This window comes from Podarcis vaucheri (assembly GCF_965113315.1).
Source record: "Podarcis vaucheri genome assembly, chromosome: 2".
Taxonomy (NCBI): domain Eukaryota; kingdom Metazoa; phylum Chordata; class Lepidosauria; order Squamata; family Lacertidae; genus Podarcis; species Podarcis vaucheri.
In genome coordinates, this window is record NC_138760.1 from 131258124 (window position 1) to 131278582 (window position 20459).

Consider the following 20459-nt stretch of genomic DNA (forward strand, 5'->3'; position numbering starts at 1 on the left):
TTGGTTTAGGCCACAGCGCCACCTGTGTCCTGATAGGTCCTTGTAAAACCTTTACAAAAAAAATCTAGCAGAGTGTCTGTGGGTTTTGATAAACAAGAATTGGAAATTGGTGCTTTCTCAAAGTATACTAGTTCTATCAAGCTACCCTAAGCCTTTGGGAATCTTGTCACAAGAGGAGCATAAAGCTTAGCTCTGGAGTTTTTGGAGGATATACATGCCTGGTGTTCTTAAGAACACTACAGATTTAGGACATGTGGAAGATCTATACTTTGAAGGCCTCCATGCCAGGGTGGGGACCACATTTCAAGACTGAAGACTTGCGAAGATGGTGTATAAGCACAGATGATATCTAAGGAGGAGGGGTGTATTAGTTTCCTGGTATTTCAAAAATGTGGCATCACCAGCTCCTCTGCTTCCACATACAGATTTGGTCCCCATGCAACTCCTTACAGAGGCAAATATGGCCACAACATCTGCCTGGCTTGTGATGAGAGAGCTCAAATATTGTGAATATGGCTCTCCATACAAAGCACCCAGCATGGGGGCACTTATATGTAATATCTACTCTTCTCTTTTCTGCCCATGCTCTGGGGTTTCAGTTTTCAGGCTTGGGGACAGGACGGTGGACTGGTTTTGGTACCAAGTTCTGTCAGTTATCCCCACTGAGTTCAATGGGATCTACTCTCAGGTCACTACTGTGCAGACCATGCCAGGCTTGCAAGTGGGGTGAGGAGCATACGGAAGAAATTGGAATCACTGGAGATGTTTAGATATGCGGCTTCTCTTGGGAAGGGGCTGCCCCATTTGCGCTTCTCCAGGGGCAGGGGAATATCTAGGGCAAGAGAATCCCTGCAGGGCCTCTGAGGCTCCTTTTGTTTCTTCCTCTCTCCCAGGACCCTGCATCTTGTTTTCGCTTCTTGACTGCTCAGGAAGGATGAAAGAGACGGATCCTGCAAAGCTCGTAAGGATGGAAGGGGGAAGATGGACAGTTGACCTGGTCAGGTTGTCTCCTGCATCCCTCCTCACAGCCTCTGAGCGTTCCCTCCCAGGGACCTCCGAGATATCTGGTGAGTCCCAGGGGAGGGGAGACTGGGACATGGATGGATGGAGCCAGAGAGGTATTGGGGATTGCTCAGGGGGGCACCATTTTGGGCTCCTCCACCTGCCTGCCTGCGCCTTTGTCATCTGCAGGCAATTTGAGCTAGGAATACATCACAGCTCTCCGACCACTGCGATGTATTGGCAGCTCAAAATGTCTAAAACCAACACCGTGATTGAATGCTCTACCAGAAAACTTACCGATCCATTGGGCAGCACTGGAAGCTATGACTTTTGAAAGTAACCTGATCCTGGGCTTCCGATTTGTCTGCAAAGGGAAATGGCAAGGCGGTGCGAGTCGTCCGTCTAAAAGACGACCGTTACTGGGGCTTTTGAGCAGCGGGTTTGAGTTCCAGGGTTAGACCCCCCCCAAAAAAGTGCCCTACAGGTAGTGGGGTGTCCAGGGGACCAGCCAGGCGTGAGGAGGCTTGTCGTGATTGCTGGAGCCCCGACGCTGCATTGGCAGCGAATGTGTGTGTGTGTGACAGTGGCTTGAGCCGACCCATGGCTCCAGCGCAATTCAGAAACCCGAAACCAGAAATCGCCATCTGAAGCAGCAGACTTTCAAAGGAAAAAAGGCATTGTCAACAACAATGGACTTTTCAAAATAAAAAGAATTGGATTTAATTTTGATTTGTCAAAGACGGAATCTAAACAGGAAGTCAACTTCCGTAGTTTGAAGGGAAGATTTTGCAGTACAGGCTTGTGAATGGGAAGAAAACCTTTGGAGACACATCAGTCTTTAGATACTTTTTAAACTGCACTTTGTTACTTTGCTACTGTCAGGGGATGATTAGCTGCTTGTGCTTAAAATAGTGCCCCTTCAGAGTTTGTGCGACCCCACAAACCTCTGTGTGTGACAGAGCTCCTCAGACATGTCTGCTCTAGTCACTTGTAGAGTCCGACAGTGGCTGTCTGCGGAAGCGCTTCCAGCAAAGAAGTTCCTTAACGGAAACGCGTCTCCTGGACTCACGACGTGACAGCTTCCGGCGAAGCATAGGTCTCCCTGCAGTTGCTTCTGACACCTCCCCGCTATTTTCGCTCGAAGTGTCTCTCACCCCTTTCTCTTCCCTTCTGCTTCCTGCCTGGGCTGCTGCGTCTCTCTCAGCATTACTGAGATCCTCCTCCAGAGACCCCGCGCTCCCCCTACTGGTCCCTGCTTTAGCTGTTGACTCTCTCCCAGTCTCTGGGAGCCCTACCACTTCCCTTTCCTCCGATGTCAGTTCCCTGACATCCACCTCCCCTCCAGGGCCCCCCTCTCCCCCGCCCCTACTCTCTCCTCTGGGCGGTGAGGAGCTGAAACCCCTAAAAGAATCCTCTTCATCTTCCGACGTCTCGAACATTTCCCTCCATCGGTCTTCGTTCCGACTCGCTGAATCCTCCTCCACCTCGGAATCAGCGAACCCCTCCAACTCTTCTTCTTCGTCGGTGGTGGCGAAGTATTCCCTCCGGAACCTCGCCACTGGCTGGGGTTTCCGAGGGAATCTCTGATGAAAAGTTTCAATCAAAACCTCGTCATCTACATCCTCTGCCCTGACCCAGGTGTTTTCCGACTCCGGCTCCCCTTCCCACATTACCAAATACTCTACTTGCTCTCCCCTCCACCTGGAATCGAGAATCTCCGCTACATGGTAGCTGTGTTCTTTTTCCTCCATAGCTGGTCCCCTATTGACCCTCCCCTCTCTGTCCCCTATATACGGTGACAGCAATGATCTGTGGAACACTGGGTGCAACTTCATGTGGTTAGGTAACCGGAGTCTGAAAGCCACTGGGTTGACCTGTTGCGTGACTTCAAATGGGCCCAGTCTTTTGGGTCTTAACTTCTTACAACCTCCTTTAAATGGTAACCCTTGGGTGGACAACCACACCTGGTCCCCCACCCTAATGCTTTCTCCTTCCCTTCTGGTTTTGTCTGCCTGCCTCTTATATTCCTCCTTCGCCCTGTTTAAATTAAGTTGGAGCTGGCGATGGATCGCTTCCATTTCTTCAACGAACTGTTCTGCGGCTGGAACGCTCCAGTTCTCCCCCTCCCCCCCTGGGAAGGCTCGGGGATGACACCCGTGATTGGCCAAAAAAGGGCTCATTCCCGTGGACACGTTCTCCGCATTGTTATAGGCAAATTCTGCCAACGCCAGCTTCTCCACCCAATCATTCTCTCTGTCATTCACATAACACCTCAAATATTGCTGGAGGACACCATTAGCTCTTTCCGCCTGCCCGTTGGTTTCTGGATGACGGGCAGTTGAGAAATTCACCTCTACATGCAATAAGCTCATGAGCTTCCTCCAGAACCTGGAAGTAAATTGTTTCCCTCGGTCCGAAACCACCCTCAAGGGGGCACCATGCAATCTAAACACATTTTCCACAAACAATTTAGCGGTTTCTTCTGCTGTGACCGCATGTGAGCAGGCTATAAAGTGGGCCATCTTGGTTAACAGGTCTACCACAACCATAATGGCTGTCTTCCCTTTGGACCTGGGCAGATCAGTCATAAAATCTATTGCCACTGCCTCCCATGGTCTTTCCGGCGTGGGTAGTGGTTCTAATAAACCTGCCGGTGCCCGCCTCTCCCCCTTGGCTCGTTGACATCGGTCACACCCTCTCACATACTCCCGCACATCTTCCCTGACCTTGGGCCACCAGAATTCCCTGGTAACCAGCCACATGGTTTTGTGTTGCCCAAAATGCCCTGCTGTGGGGCTATCGTGCAGTTGCTTGAGTACCTTTTCCCTCAATTCTCCTTCAGGTACGTATAACGCTCCCTTGTAGTACAACGCCCCGTTTCTCTCCTCAAAACCCCCGGGTTTGTCTCCCTCCCTCCTGAGACCCCTGAGTTTGTCCTGGGCATATTCATCCTGCACCGTTCCCTCTATCAGTTCCCTTAGCCCCACCAGTGCCGCCCCACACACCCAGCGATCCTCGGGAATGACATGGGTCTCTTCGGGTGCACCCTCTCCCTCCAAATATTCAGGTTTGCGTGATAGAGCGTCCGCCCTGACGTTCTCCTGGCCTGGTACGTAACAAATCTCAAAGTTAAATTTGGAGAACTCCTGGGCCCATCTCAACTGCCGTTGGTTGAGCACTCGCGCAGTTCTCCAATATTCTAGATTCTTATGGTCCGTGCGTACTTGCACCTTCTGTTGTGCACCAATTAGTAGGTGCCTCCATCTCCGGAAGGCCTCATAAATCGCAAGAAGTTCCCGGTCATACACCGTGTAGTTTCTCTCAGATTTGTTCAGCTTTCGCGAAAAGAAGGCACACGGTCGCCACTCGGACCCCTCCTTCCCTGGCTGCAGAAGAAGCACCGCCCCTATGGCTCTGTCAGAAGCGTCTGTTTCGACCCTCAACTTTTTTTGTAAATCCACATGTAGAAGTTGTTCGTCAGAGGCGAAGGCCTTTTTCAGTTCCTCAAACGCTCGCTCCGCCTCCCCCGTCCAAACAAACTTCTTTTTGCTGCTGAGACAGTCCGTGATGGGCGCCGTCAGGTGAGCGAAGTTTCGGATGAACTTACGATAAAAGTTTCCAAACCCTAGGAACCTCTGCACATCCTTCTTAGTCTTGGGGGTTTTCCATTCCAGCACCGCTTGAACCTTGCCGGGGTCCATGGCCAACCCCTTGTCTGACAAGCGGTACCCCAGGAATTCCACCTCCTTGGTATGAAACTGACACTTCTCCAGTTTCACCCACAGTCTGTTGGCTTGCAGCCTGCTCAACACTTCTCTGACGTCTCTCACATGTTGCTCCTCATTCTCCGAATACACCAACACGTCATCTAAGAAGGCCACGCAATTCTTGTAGAGCAAAGGCCCCAGTACATGGTTCATAAAGGCTTGAAAACACGCGGAGCCTGCTTGTAATCCAAAAGGCATAACGAGATATTCAAATGCCCCCAAAGGGGTGAACATGGTGGTCTTCCATTCATCCCCTTTCCTTATACGTATCAGGTTGTACGCCCCCCTTAGGTCCAGCTTTGTAAAAATCTTTCCTTTTCGCACCCTGGTCAAAATATCATCAATCCTGGGCATAGGAAAAGCCACCGGCTCTGTCACTGCATTTAGGGCCCGAAAGTCACATACCAGTCTCGGCTTGTCCGTGTTCTTTTTATCCACAAAAAACACTGGGCTACCCCCCGCTGCCTTGGACTCTCTGATGAAGCCTCTCTTCAGGTTCTTGTCAATGAACGCTCGCAACTCCTGTATCTCCCTGTCTGACATGGCATACAACCTGCCTACAGGAAGCTGTGCTCCAGGGAGTAAATTGATCTGGCAATCAAAGGGCCTATGCGGGGGTAGTTGGTCAGCTTCCTTCTCGCTGAACACGTCGCTGAGATCAGCATACTGTGATGGCACCTTCCCCTTCTCCATCACTTCCGTCCCTGCTAGGGTGGCTTGGGCCCTGCTGACCCCTTTTCCCCCCTGCAGTGTTCTAAGCAATGTGCGGAACCGAAGGAAACCACTCTTTGATGCCAGCCCACCAGCGGATCATGTAGGGCTAGCCAGCTCATTCCCAAAATAATGGGAGCGCCTCCCAAGGTGGCCACATTAAACGCTATCAGTTCTGTGTGCCTTGCCACCCTCATTATCATTGGGATGGTCTGCAAGCTGACGCCTCCTCCCAACAGTTCTCTGCCATCGATCGTGGTCACCTGCAGGGGGTTGCTTAAGGGGATAGTCTGTATCTGGTGTTCAGCCGCAAACTCCTTGCTCATGAAATTGCAGGAGCTGCCTGAGTCCAACAGCGCCTTTATTTTTAGGGGGTGTCCATTTTGCAACTCTAGCGACACTTCAATCACTAGAGCAGGTCGAGGAGCTTCTGGCACTGGCACTTGGGAAAGGGGCACTTTCACTGCTCTTTGGCCTGGCTGCAGTGCCCTGCTGGCAACCAGGCGTTGGCTTTTACCTGCTCCGTTTCTCCCTGCTCTTCCCCCTCAACAGTTCCCACCATCCCTTGCCATTCCTTCCTCTGGGGGCAGACTCTGGCAAAGTGGCCTGGCTGTTGGCAGAGATAGCATTTCCGGGGTCCCTTTCCCTCCTTCTTCGCCCCCTCACTGGGCTTTGAAACTGCGCGCGCGCGGGCTGTTCCGATTTCCATCGGCTCTGCCGGCGGGAAAGCTGGCTCAGGAATGTCTGGAATGCGTAACTCCTTCCAACGTTCCCCTCTCCCTTCCCGCCTCTCCAAGGCTCTTGCCTCCTGGCGCGCTCCAATGGTCAGCGCAGATTTGGTCAGCTGATCCATAGACACCGCCCTGGGGCTCCTGGCCAGCTCGTCTTTCACAGCTGAAGAAAGACCTTCTTCAAATAGCATCTGAATGGGTGCTGCCGATAAATCCCACCCCAATCTGTGAATCAGCATGGTAAATTCAGTCCAGTACTCACGGACAGATCTGCTTCCCTGCTTGCAAGCCATTAGCTGTCTGCGCACTACCCCCTCCTCAATATCGCTGGAGAACATGATATCCATTGCACGAAAGAATTTCATAGTGTCCTTCAGGATATCGTTGTGCGTTGCCATCAGGGGTCGAACCCAATCTCGCGCCCCCTTCTCAAGATGCCCAATTACGAAAGCAACTCGGGATTCCTCATCAGGGAACTCATCAAACTGTACATTCAGGGCATATTGCATTTCAGTCCTAAAGGCATGGTAATCCTTGGGGTCCCCCCCAAACTTCTGTACTAATCCTGGTACCTTTCTGGGGAACTGAGTGGTTCTCCCCTTCTTGTCTGCATCTTGAGCCCTCCTCTCCTCGAGCCTCGCCGTCTGCAGCGCAAGTTGGACCTCCAATGCTCGGTATCTGTCTTCCAAGCTTGGACCAGCTCCACCCCCTGCGGCTCCGGCTCCTGCTGGGTCGCTCATGATGCCTTCTCCTGCACAGGCAGCGTACAGAGACTGTCGGACTGCTGTCAGGGGATGATTAGCTGCTTGTGCTTAAAATAGTGCCCCTTCAGAGTTTGTGCGACCCCACAAACCTCTGTGTGTGACAGAGCTCCTCAGACATGTCTGCTCTAGTCACTTGTAGAGTCCGACAGTGGCTGTCTGCGGAAGCGCTTCCAGCAAAGAAGTTCCTTAACAGAAACGCGTCTCCTGGACTCACGACGTGACAGCTTCCGGCGAAGCATAGGTCTCCCTGCAGTTGCTTCTGACACCTCCCCGCTATTTTCGCTCGAAGTGTCTCTCACCCCTTTCTCTCCCCTTCTGCTTCCTGCCTGGGCTGCTGCGTCTCTCTCAGCATTACTGAGATCCTCCTCCAGAGACCCCGCGCTCCCCCTACTGGTCCCTGCTTTAGCTGTTGACTCTCTCCCAGTCTCTGGGAGCCCTACCACTTCCCTTTCCTCCGATGTCAGTTCCCTGACAGCTACCTATTAGCACTATGTACTCTGGATACAAGAAGAAACTGTAGCTCTTTGTTCTTTGATTCCTTAAAAGGAAGATACAGGAAGCGATTGGAGTACTCTGTTTTTTTGAATGGGGTTGCAGATTTTATGAATGAAAGCACTGAAAGGCTTGAAAACATTGCAAATTCTTTTTTTAAAAAAACCTCTAAAAAGGACCCTGGATCTTGGCAAGTTCTACCAAAGCTTGGCAGGAGGACACTTCCATAACTGGGAGGTAATCCCAGGGAGGGGAAGTCCCTGGTAAGAGCCTTAGTAGGAGAAAGGGGGACGGGACGGGGACGGGGCCTGTATTTGAATAAAAACTGATAGAAATATCCTATATACTGTAGATTCTGGCCTATTAGCAGCTGCAATTTGGAGGTTCGTCTTATAAGCCCAGTTGCCTAATACGCTGGGCAGCAACAGGGGGCGGGCTCTGTTCCGCGCCACCCATACCTGGCGTATAAGGCGACCCCCGACTTTGGAGAAAATTTTCCGGGGTTCAAAAGTCGCCTTATACACTGGACACAGTATATTGGATTACAATTACCATTTGGATTACAAATCTAATTTGAATTATAAATACGTCTAGAAAATTTTTGGACTCACAGTGGAAATATTCTGGATTATAAGACGCATTGTGGATTATAATATAACTAGAAGCTTGGCAAGTGCTAATCATAATCAAGAGACAATGTAACAGTAAGTTTGAACAATGGTAACTATTAGACTTTTGTTGTGGCCTGCTTTTTTTTTGTAGATTGTATATAAAGGTGATTTTGCCCTCTTTTCGCTCTCTTGGATATTGTGGAACTTTTATAATTCTGTAAGTTTGAAAGTGTTACAGTTTGGTTTAAAAGGGTGTGGGAATTGGATTGGTGGGAGAACTGTTGTATACAAGGCGAGAGTGAGAAAAAGACAGGAGGGCTGAAGTGTCTTTGAGACAGAAGTGTTTGGGAACAGTTTGTTTTGAGAACTGACATGGAAGAGAAATCTAAACAAGAGCCAGTAAAACAGAGAGTATCAGAAAGAAGGAGAGGTTCAGCACAAGAGAAAGAAAAAACTCCAAAAACAGAAATGGCTGAACGTATGGCTTTACATTTTGCAGAATTCAGGAAAGGGCTGGAGCAGACTATGAACAAACAATTTATGGATGGAAGATCAGACATAGAGAACACCAAGGAAGTATTGTTGCAGAAATTTGATAAACAGGATGAAAAAGTAAATGCTTTGGAGGTAAAGGTAGAAAAATTAGAAAAAAAAGAGTGGAGTCGACTGAGGGATTAAAGGAAGATCAACTGGCTTTGGTTGGGGCGATAGGGGGCCTGGCAGAAAGACAAGATGAACTGGAACAACAGAATTTACTTTTACAATTAAAATTGAATGCTAACATGGTTGTTGGAAAGAGAAGAGGAGCAAGGCCTTGCTAGCTATCTGGGTGGAATATTGGGGGAATGGATGGGGATACAAGAAGGAATGGAAGAATGTTTTGAGAATGTTTACAGAGTTTGGACCCGAGGTTCAAGAGAGAAAAGACAGCCACCAGACATACCCTTGACTTTTACAACAAGGAAGAGGAAAGATGCAGTAATGCCGAAAGCTTTGAGGATGACCTGGTGGTTGAAGGGCAGAAAGTTGACATTTTTAAAGAAATCCCATTTAAATTGAGAGTCAAGAGAAGGAAGTATTGAAACCTGACATCAATTCTAAGAGGAGCAGGAATAAATTACAAATGGGAATTCCCGGAGGGAGTTTCCTTTACTTATAGGAGAGAGAGGTTCAGATTAATGTCAGAGAGTCAGGTACAGGAATTTCTGAAGAAACATTGCAAAGACCCAGAGTTTCAAAGCTCGGGGAGAGACTTCAGAACCCCCTATTTAGAGTGAACGAAGAAGTTCGCCATGCTTCTCCCCAACATGAGGAGTTCACCGGATCTGTGCTGCAGTTTCTTCCGCCAGAAGGGAATATGTCATAGGCTGACAGTTCCGCACCGTCCCCAACAGAATGGCGTTGCAGAACACAGGGGCAGAACGCTTCAGGAGATGTCCGCATCTTTGCTTTTTGATGCTGGGCACCCCCGGAGATTTTGGGGAGAAGCATAGCGAACTTCTTTGTTCACTCTGAATCGTTTGTTCTGTTCTGTTGTGGGGACACACCCTATTTTCTGCTGCACAGCAAGAAGCCCAAGGTGCATTTCTTCCGTGTGTTTGGCTGCGATGCTTGGGTCCTTGTGCCAAACTTCAGAACCCCCTATTTAGAGTGAACGAAGAAGTTCGCCATGTTTAGAAATGGGGCTTCTCTTGGGAAGCTACAAAACCCAGTGTAAATGCCTGGAATGGTATTAAGCGGGTGCTGAGATACCTGCAGGATACCAAAAACCTCCGTCTCAAACTGTCAGTTACAGGTGACGCCAAGCTCACGTGCTGTACAGATAGCGAGTGGGCAAATCTGGATGACAGGAAGTCCATATCTGGGATGGTCATAAAGTTTGGGGAATCTCTAGTTGGGTGGAAGTTCCGGAAGCAGAGTCTCATTGCGCTGTCCTCTACTGAAGCTGAGTTCAGTGCACTGTCAGAGCTGTGCGGGGAACTGGAGTTCTATAGATGTCTGGTTCAAGAAATCTGCGGGGAGTGTTGCTTGCCCAGCACTGTTTGGGAGGACAATCAGCCCTGTCTGAAGTTGGCATAGTCTGGGCAATTTAAGGCCAGAACCAAACATCTGGACATATGTTCCCAGAATGTGTGTCAGAGTGTCCAATCAGGCTTGGTGAAGTTGCAGTACTGTCCAAGCCATAAGAACCTGGCAGATGGGTTCACGAAACCTTTGAGCTTCTAGCATCATGGCGAATTCTGTGAAGGTTTGGTTTTGGGCTAAGTGGAAATTAAAAGAAACATGTAAACATGGAACAGGATGAATCTCTGTTTAATGGGACGAATTGCAACTCTAAAAATGAATGTACTTCCAAGGATGTTATTTCTCTTCCAAACTGTTCCAGCAATAACAGGGAATGTGTGCTTCAAAGAATGGCAGAGAGAAATATCAAGATTTGTCTGGAATGGGAAAAAGCCAAGGATAAAAAATAAAATTTTAACAGATGTGAAAGAAAGAGGCGGATTAGTAGTGTATTAGAAGCAATAAGGCTGCTTGGAAATGCTGCAGGTTTTGAAATAAATAGAGGGGAAACTAAGGTGTTAATGAAAAGCATGGATGCACAGTCAAAAAATGAATTACAGAGAGTGAGTGGATTGGTGATAAAGAATAAAGTGAAATATATTGGAGTATCGTTAACAGCATAAACAACAACAAACCTCCTAATATTTCAAGATAATTATATTAAAATCATTAACTTCAAAATAATATATATGTTGTTGCTGTTTAGTCATTTAGTCTTTATAGTCCAGCTCTCACTTCCATACATCACTACTGGGAAAACCATAGCTTTTACTATACGGACCTTTGTTGGCAAAGTGGTGTCTCTACTTTTTAAGATGCTGTCTAGGTATATATATCTCAGTCCATAACCAAGAAGTAGTCAATGTAATGGATTGCTGGTGGGGAACACCACAACGCCTTTCAATGGATGATGTCCAAGACATTATAGCTTCGTCAGCTGATGATGAAATTGAATACGTTACATACAATGAATGACAACAAAAATAATACTGAGCAACCTGCAAATTAAATAATGAATAAATAATAAATGAAGAATACGTACCAAATAATTTTAGTCAGAATATCCATACAGGTAAATGTAATATTTGTGGATCAGAGCTCATTTACTTACATTGTCTAATACTCGTGTCACGGGATCTTATTTAATTATGTGTCCTTGCAACTTCTTGTACATTGGATCCACCACACAAGCGGTAGGTGTTTGTATAGGTGAACATCGATCCTGTATAAGAAATGCAGTAATAGAGGCACCCCTAGTTGAACACTTAATCAAATACCTTCATTCAGACACAGATTTATACACGGTTCTATGGGTCAACCAGAGAAAACGTGGGATCAGGAAAGATTACGAGAGGTTATTGCGACAAGAAGAAACTAGGTTGATTTATTTATTCAAATCCACACATCCAGGGGGGTTGAACTCAGAGCTAGATTTCAATTGTTTTATTTAAAGTCTGTAAATAATGGTTTCAGCTTGTGTTGCGATGCCAGATTTGATACTCTGTACCTTTACATTTTCTTGCATTGTCCTTAAATATTTGTTATTTCCCACATCTGTGGATAACCTTTTACCGTATTTTTCGCCCTATAGGACGCACTTTTCCCCCTCCAAAAATGAAGGGGAAATGTGTGTGCGTCCTATTGGGCGAATGCAGGCTTTCGCTGAAGCCTGGAGAGCGAGAGGGGTCGGTGCGCACCGACCCCTCTTGCTCTCCAGCCTTCAGGAGAGCCTTTGGCCAGCCCCGCAAACTTGGGGGACAGCGGGAGAGGCGCAGCGCGCCTTTCCCACTGTCCCCCGACTTGGCTAGAAGGCTGGCGGGGGGAGAAGCCTGCTCCTCCCTGTCGCAAGCCCCGCAAACTCGGGGGACAGCGGGAGAGGCGCAGCGCGCCTTTCCCACTGTCCCCCGACTTGGCTAGAAGGCTGGCGGGGGGAGAAGCCTGCTCCTCCCTGTCGCCAGCCCCGCAAACTCGGGGGACAGCGGGAGAGGCGCAGCGCGCCTTTCCCGCTGTCCCCCGACTTGGCTAGAAGGCTGGCGGGGGGAGAAGCCTGCTCCTCCCTGTCGCCAGCCCCGCAAACTCGGGGGACAGCGGGAGAGGCGCAGCGAGCCTTTCCCACTGTCCCCCGACTTGGCAAGAAGGCTGCCGGGGGGGAGAAGCCTGCTCCTCCCCATCGCCAGCCCCGCAAACTCGGGGAACAGCGGGAGAGGCGCAGCGAGCCTTTCCCACTGTCCCCCGACTTGGCAAGAAGGCTGGCGGGGGGGAGAAGCCTGCTCCTCCCCATCGCCAGCCCCGCAAACTCGGGGAACAGTGGGAGAGGCGCAGCGAGCCTTTCCCACTGTCCCCCGACTTGGCTAGAAGGCTGGCGAGGGGGAGAAGCCTGCTCCTCCCCGTAGCCAGCCCCGCAAACTCGGGGGACAGCAGGAGAAGGCTGGCGGAGGGCTTCCCCTCCTCCAGCGCCGCAAGCTCCCAGAGCGATGCCAAAGCTGCACGTCTGTTTGTTTGTCCAATGTACGTGGCTGGGCAGACTTTGCAGGGTATTTCATAGACTCCGTAGCCAAGACTCTCATCTCCAGAACCAAACGCCTGGCTGACAAAGACCACTTGACAACTGAGTTACAGAATCTCTCAAATGTGTTAATCGCCAATGGATACCAGAAAAACAGGGTTACGAAGCTAATCCAAAAAGAAACACCCCCCAAAAACCAAGACACAGAAGAAAACAATGGCATGGCCCTCCTTCCTTATATCAAGGGCACTACAGACAAAATTAGCAAAATCCTCCATAAACACAATATCAAAACAGCCTTCTGCACCAACCAAAAAATAGCCAATATCCTCAGAAACCCAAAAGACAAAATCCAGCTGGAAAACCAAGGGGTCTATGAAATACCCTGCAAAGTCTGCCCAGCCACGTACATTGGACAAACAAACAGACGAATAAATGCACGTATCGCAGAACACAAGAATGCCGTCAAAAAAGAAGAAAAAACTTCCTCTCTTTTCCAACACATGAAAGAAACAGGACACGAAATTAATTTTGCAGATTCCAAATTGCTCTTTAACATGGAACATCACCACAAGAGAATAATCATGGAAGCCATCGAGATAGAGAAACACCCTCACAACATGAACAAGCGTGACGACACGTCCCGCCTGCCAGACATCTGGAAATTAGCCCTCCCCACAAAAACCGACACCAGAACCAGAGGCACACAGAACGCCGTCACCAATCAACCACACCAGACCCAAACCCAGACCCTCTCCACAGACATATTACAGACTCCATCCAGTAGCCAAACTATAGTGGCACCTCCGGATGCTGCACCCCCCTGCAATCCCTACACAGATCTGGCTGGCACAAGGCACAAAACCACAGCTCGCCCCTATACACGAAGCCAAGCCAGAGCACAACTAAATGCAGCACAGCCATCTTCTCAGAAAAACTCTTCACAAGCTCAAGAGGTCAAGACACGAAAGCTTTAGCAACTAATCTACACTTAATGACCCACCCAGTGGTATTCAGAATATCACTCATGAAATCACTCAAGATATCCCTCAAGTAATTAAGGAACAAAAGAAGAAAAGGCACACTAATCTAGGAACTTCCTCTCTGCCCAGAACGTTGGAGGCTATACACCACACCCCTCAACAGTATTTATAGGAACTCAAACACCAGATTCTGCTCTGTTCCAGTAACAAGAAGCCGAAAGCACCAGCCTGAAGATGACGAGTGAGACCTCGTCGAAACGTCGCCCAGACACCCCGACTCTTACACGGGAAGACACCCGAAGACACCAAAACCTGCATTCCTGTACCCGTGAAAATCTACGAAAGCATATATATATATATATATATATATATATATATATATATATATGGGACGCGGGTGGCGCTGTGGGTAAAAGCCTCAGCGCCTAGGACTTGCCGATCGAAAGGTCGGCGGTTCGAATCCCCGCAGCAGGGTGCGCTCCCGTCCTTCAGTCCCAGCGCATGCCAACCTAGCAGTTCGAAAGCACCTTTGGGTGCAAGTAGATAAATAGGGACCGCTTACCAGCGGGAAGGTAAACGGCGTTCCGTGTGCTGCGCTGGCTCACCAGATGCAGCTTGTCACGCTGGCCACGTGACCTGGAAGTGTCTGCGGACAGCGCTGGCTCCCGGCCTATAGAGTGAGATGAGCGCACAACCCTAGAGTCTGGCAAGACTGGCCCGTACGGGCAGGGGTACCTTTACCTTTATATAAAATTTTGAAGTTTATGATTTGTAAATTTTGGGTGATAATCTATTACTATTAATACCACATTTACTATATTAATTATCCACATGTTGCGACCATATTTGAGCAGCTCAACTGCTAAGTCAGCTCTGGCATTGAGACTAGTAGCTCAAGTGACTCAAGACCTAATTCAGGCTAAACACTTCTAACTCTCTTCAGTTCTTCCTCTATCACAAGCATTCATTAATTTTGTTCTGCCCGAAGCTCTAATTAGCTTCTCTCTTCATTGCAGATGGTGATCAATTGGAAGGGAAGAACAAGGGGGATCACAACAGAATTCACATAGCGGAGAAGTCTTATAAATATTCAGGGTGTGGAGAGAACATCCATCAGAGCTCCCAGTCCACCTCCCATCAAAGAAAGAGCTTCATTTGGAGGGATAGCCTTACTTCACATGAAAGAACTCACAGTGGAGAGAAATTGTATCAGTGCTTGGAATGTGGAAAGAGCTTCACTCGGAAGCATAGTCTCACTTCGCATCAAAGAATTCATACAGGGGAGAAACCCTATCCGTGCTTGGAATGCGGAAAGAGCTTCAGTCAAAGTACCCGTCTATATTCCCATCGAAAAGTTCATACGGGGGAGAAACCCTATCAGTGCTTCGAATGTGGAAAGAGCTTCCGGGATGGGGCCGGGCTCACTTTCCATCAAAGAATTCATACAGGGGAGAAACCACATCAGTGCTTGGAATGTGGAAAAAGCTTCAGCCAGGCGATCCATCTCACTACCCATCAAAGAATTCATACAGGGGAGAAACCATACCAGTGCTGTGAATGTGGGAAAAACTTCAGTCAAAGCAGCCATCTCAAGGCCCATCAAAGAATTCACACAGGGGTGAAACGCTATCAGTGCTTGGAATGTGGAAAGAGCTTCAGTTGGAAGGAAAGTCTCACTTCCCATCAAAGAATTCATACAGGGGATAAACCTTTTCAATGCCATGAGTGTGGAAAGAGCTTTCGTCACAGTTGCAGTCTCACTTCCCATCAAAGAATTCATACAGGGGAGAAACCCTATAAGTGCTTGGAATGTGGAAAGAGCTTCAATCGGAATGATAGTCTCACTTCCCATCAAAGAATTCATACAAAGGAAAAACCCTATCAATGCTTGAAATGTGGAAAGAGCTTCAATCGAAAGAATCATCTCACTTCCCATCACAGAATTCATACAGGGGAGAAACCATATCCATGCCTGGAATGTGGAAAGAGCTTCCGTTACAGGAAGAGTCTTACTTTGCATCAAAAAGTTCATACAGGGGAGAAACCCTATCAGTGCTTAGAATGCGGAAAGAGCTTTCGTTACAGTTCCAATCTAACTAGCCATCATAGAGTTCATACAGGCGAGAAATCCTATCAGTGCTTGAAATGTGGGAAGAGCTTCAGTCAGAGTCAGAGTCTCATTTCCCATAACAGAATTCATACAGGGGAGAAACCCTATCCGTGCTTGGAATGCGGAAAGAGCTTCAGTCAGAGGGTGCAACTCACTTCCCATCAAAGAATTCATACAGGGGAGAAACCCCATCAGTGTTTGGAATGTGGAAAGAGCTTTCGTCACAGTTCCAGTCTCACTTCCCATCAAGGAATTCATACAGGGGAGAAACCCTATCAGTGCTTAGAATGCGGAAAGAGCTTCAGGGAGGGGACCAACCTCACATCCCATCAAAGAGTCCATACAGGGGAGAAACCCTATCGGTGCTTAGAATGTGGAAAGAGCTTCAGTCACAGACAGAGTCTCGCTTCCCATAACAGAATTCATACAGGGGAGAAACCCTATCAGTGCTTAGAATGCGGAAAGAGCTTCAGTCAAAGTTCCCGTCTAACTTCTCATCAAAGAGTCCATACAAGGGAGAAACCCTATCAGTGCTTAGAATGTGGAAAGAGCTTCAGTCAAAGTTCCCGTCTAACTTCTCATCAAAGAGTCCATACAGGGGAGAAACCCTATCAGTGCTTGGAATGTGGAAAGAGCTTCCGGGAGAGGACCAACCTCACTTCCCATCAAAGAGTCCATACAGGGGAGAAGCCCTATCAGTGCTTGGAATGTGGAAAGAGCTTCAGTAAGAGGATGCAGCTCACTTCCCATCACAGAATTCATACAGGGGAGAAACCCTATCCGTGCTTGGAATGTGGAAAGAGCTTCCGTTACAGGCAGAGTCTTGCTTCACATCAAAAGGTTCATACGGGGGAGAAACCCTATCAGTGCTTTGAATGTGGAAAGAGCTTCCGGGAGGGGGCCGGGCTCACTTTCCATCAAAGAATTCATACAGGGGAGAAACCACATCAGTGTTTGGAATGCGGAAAGAGCTTCAGCCAGGGGATCCATCTCACCACCCATCAAAGAATTCATACAGGGGATAAACCTTTTCAATGCCATGAGTGTGGAAAGAGCTTTCGTCACAGTTCCACTCTCACTTTTCATCAAAGCATTCATACAGGGTAGAAACCTTTTCAATGCCATGAGTGTGGAAAGAGCTTTGGTCAGAGTTCCTATCTCATGACCCATCAAAGAACTCAGGTCAGAAACCATATCAATGCTTGAAATGTGGGAAGAGCTTCAGTCACAGACAGAGTCTCACTTCCCATCAAAGAATTCATACAGAGGTAAAACCAAAATAGAAAAATAATAATGCATTATTAAACAACATTATTAAACAACCCTTATAAAACACATTTGTATAGAAGAGAGAAAGGGCGGGGGAGAATAACTAAAAATGCCCTTTATCACATTTGTATCATATCATTTGTCAACACATAGAAAGGCAGGCTCCCCCAGCGCTCCCCTGGGTGCCCCCTTCTCCCCTTCTCCCATCCTGAGTGATTATTCTTCTGTAGTAGTAATTATTCAAAATCTGCAGTCCAGGATAAACCCAGCTGTATTTAGTATCCAGACTTTTTCCTCCCCTTCAGCAAGATGACACTTTCCCTACATTCCACCCCCCCCAGCCCAGCCTTCAAATTTTAACCTCTCAGACAGTGCAATATGACTCTTATAATGATAATCTAATAATCCAAATTAGTATTTCCCCAGTTTTTAGGTCCAGTTTCTATAAAGCCTTATTAAAACTGTTCCAACAAGTCTCAGTCAAGTCACAGTCCAAAATTATTGTCTCTTTCAATGTTCATCCAATCCTGCTTCCTCTTCTTTTACTAATCTTCTTTCCTAATCCACTGGGGATGAGGAAGAAGGCACATTAAATCCCTTTCCTCATACGAGATCATAGCTTGTGTTGTGAACAGTTTCAGGAGTTGCACTGCATCCCCTTTTGCTGGATGTACATTTTTCTCTGCTGACGATTCCCACACCAGCTCATCCCAACGCAGCCTTGTCTTTCCATGGAGCTCTTTTTCTCTCCTCCTGTTCTTCCCTCACCCGCTCAACAGAACCTTCTGCCACTCCCAGCGACTCCTTTCCAATGACCCCCGGCTTACAACCCACACATTCACCTCAGTCTCTATTTCTGGGACCAATCTTGGTCTTCAATGCCAAGGTGCTCCATGTCTGGATGGGGAGCAGAATCCCAGAAGCTTGTTTGGAGTGGATGCATCTGGTTCTCCATAAATCAGGCAGAGGCAAAGTTCATTGGCAAAAGAAGAACTTTCTACTAAAGGTTTTTCAGCTTCGTTACAGAAAAAAGCTTCAGGAGACTTCACAGATGTGAAAGTTAGAAAATGAAAGTAAAAAAGAGAAGAACCAGTGTTTTCCAGTATTTTCCGGTTTCTGCCCTCAAGATTTTAGCCATGACATTTTGTCCCACTGCCAGAAAAACATCTTTAGCTCCCTAGTTTCTGTGGCAACACTTTGGCTCAAGTTTCCATCACAGAATCATAGAATGGGAGAGTCGGAAGTGTGGGGATGTTTAGGGAGGCAGGAGAAGGATATATTGTTTACTAATATCCTTCCTAACTTGCATTAGCAAGTTCTTTAACTTAGCAGAGTTCCAAACATTCCCCTTTTTAAATTTGCACGGTGGTTACCTTGTTGCAGGCTTCCTTAAAAGACACAATGCAATCTATCCCATAAGGGAGTTAGTCCCAAGTGACTGCAACTGAGCTGTCACTTCTCCTAACATATAGAAAGGCAAAATGGAGAAAAAGAGCAGAACATGAAGGACATGGGCTCCTCTACCCAGAATAGGCCACACCTACTTCAGGTCACATGCAGTGGAAGTCTGTCCCAGAGTGCTACAAAACATCCCCAAACATGTCCACTGTAGGAATGTTGTACTTAACTGCTATAAGTTTCACATCCCACAGGAAGGGAGCCTGGCTGTCACTTGGTCCTGCCCCCTGCAAGTCAGGAATCTCAGGAATCCTTTCAAGAAGAGTGACTAGTGGGGTGCCACAGGGTTCTGTCTTGGGCCCGGTCTTATTCAACATCTTTATCAACGACTTGGATGATGGACTCAAGGGCATCCTGATCAAATTTGCAGATGACACCAAACTGGGAGGGGTGGCTAACACCCCAGAGGACAGGATCACACTTCAAAACGACCTTGACAGATTAGAGAACTGGGCCAAAACAAACCAGATGAATTTTAACAGGGAGAAATGTAAAGTATTGCACTTGGGCAAAAAAAAATGAGAGGCACAAATACAAGATGGGGGACACCTGGCTTGATAGCAGTACATGTGAAAAGGATCTAGGAGTCTTGGTTGACCACAAACTTGACATGAGCCAACAGTGTGACGTGGCAGCTAAAAAAAGCCAATGCAATTCTGGGCTGCATCAATAGGAGTATAGCATCTAGGTCAAGGGAAGTAATAGTGCCACTGTATTCTGCTCTGGTCAGACCTCACCTGGAGTACTGTGTTCAGTTCTGGGCACCACAGTTCAAGAAGGACACTGACAAACTGGAACGTGTCCAGAGGAGGGCAACCAAAATGGTCAAAGGCCTGGAAACGATGCCTTATGAGGAACGGCTAAGGGAGCTGGGCATGTTTAGCCTGGAGAAGAGGAGGTTAAGGGGTGATATGATAGCCATGTTCAAATATATAAAAGGATGTCACATAGAGGAGGGAGAAAGGTTGTTTTCTGCTGCTCCAGAGAAGCGGACACGGAGCAATGGATCCAAACTACAAGAAAAGATTCCACCTAAACATTAGGAAGAACTTCCTGACAGTAAGAGCTGTTCGACAGTGGAATTTGCTGCCAAGGGGTGTGGTGGCATCTCCTTCTTTAGAGGTCTTTAAGCAGAGGCTTGACAACCATATATCAGGAGTGCTCTGATGGTGTTTCCTGCTTGGCAGGGGGTTGGACTTGATGGCCCTTGTGGTCTCTTCCAACTCTATGATTCTATGATTCTATAACATGTATACGTTGTAGAAAATAACAATTTCATAAAACTGCATTTTACAATATTTACAACAAGTTGAAAAAGTGAATTTCTTTAAGGAATACATCAAAAGCTATGTGGAAAAAGTCGAACTTTTGACAGATATTGAGTAAATCCAGAACATGATTAGAGTGAAAGGAGAGTAAAGATAGAAGAAGAGATTAAAGAAATAATGAAATGTGTTTAAGGCAATTGGAAAAATAAAGTAGTGTAACAAGAACGGCTGGAAGTCAAGTCACTTTGTGGGTGTTTGTGTGGCGTAGATGTGTTGGTATGTATAGTATAGGTAGGCATAATACAGAGTAATGTAGGTATGCTTTATGTTAGGAAAATAAGGTATTGTGCATATGTACTATGTAAATGTATGTGTTCTATATGTTAATAAAATATTTTAATTAAAGAAAAGGAATGATGTTCAATTTGGAAGTTTATTTTAAAAAGCATTTTATCGGATGTGGTTCTTTGCAGGAACATTTGTATTTCAGTAAAGGCCTATCTTTCTACTTGCAGATTTCCTCCTTTTCTTTTGGGTTTCTGTGTGGATAACCTCCAGTCTGGGAACCTCTTTTTGAATTTCTACATGACAGGATTAAAAAAAAAAATTGAAAGTGATTTATAATGAGATTGAATATCATTATTGGTAGAAACAATTTAAAACATTCAAAAAATGAATCAGCAATACATTTTAAAACATAAGTTTTCCTTAGTGTTTACAGTT

At 47.2% G+C, this 20459-nt stretch overlaps 1 protein-coding gene across 3 annotated transcripts in view; it reads left to right on the forward strand.

The window, feature by feature from the left end:
* The window catches only part of LOC309527264 (uncharacterized protein), a 44150-nt gene extending 26661 nt beyond the window's left edge, over nt 1-17489 (forward strand). The window contains exons 2-3 of one of the 3 annotated variants that reach the window (XM_082213929.1): nt 894-1067; nt 14648-17489. In XM_082213929.1, coding sequence (XP_082070055.1) covers nt 935-1067; nt 14648-16848 — 2334 coding nt within the window. In that variant the 5' untranslated portion in view covers nt 894-934 and the 3' untranslated portion in view covers nt 16849-17489. The remainder of the gene's footprint in view (nt 1-893; nt 1068-14647) is intronic. The other 2 variants (XM_082213930.1, XM_082213931.1) reach the window with 2 other exon arrangements.
* Nucleotides 17490-20459: the final 2970 nt, after the last annotated feature.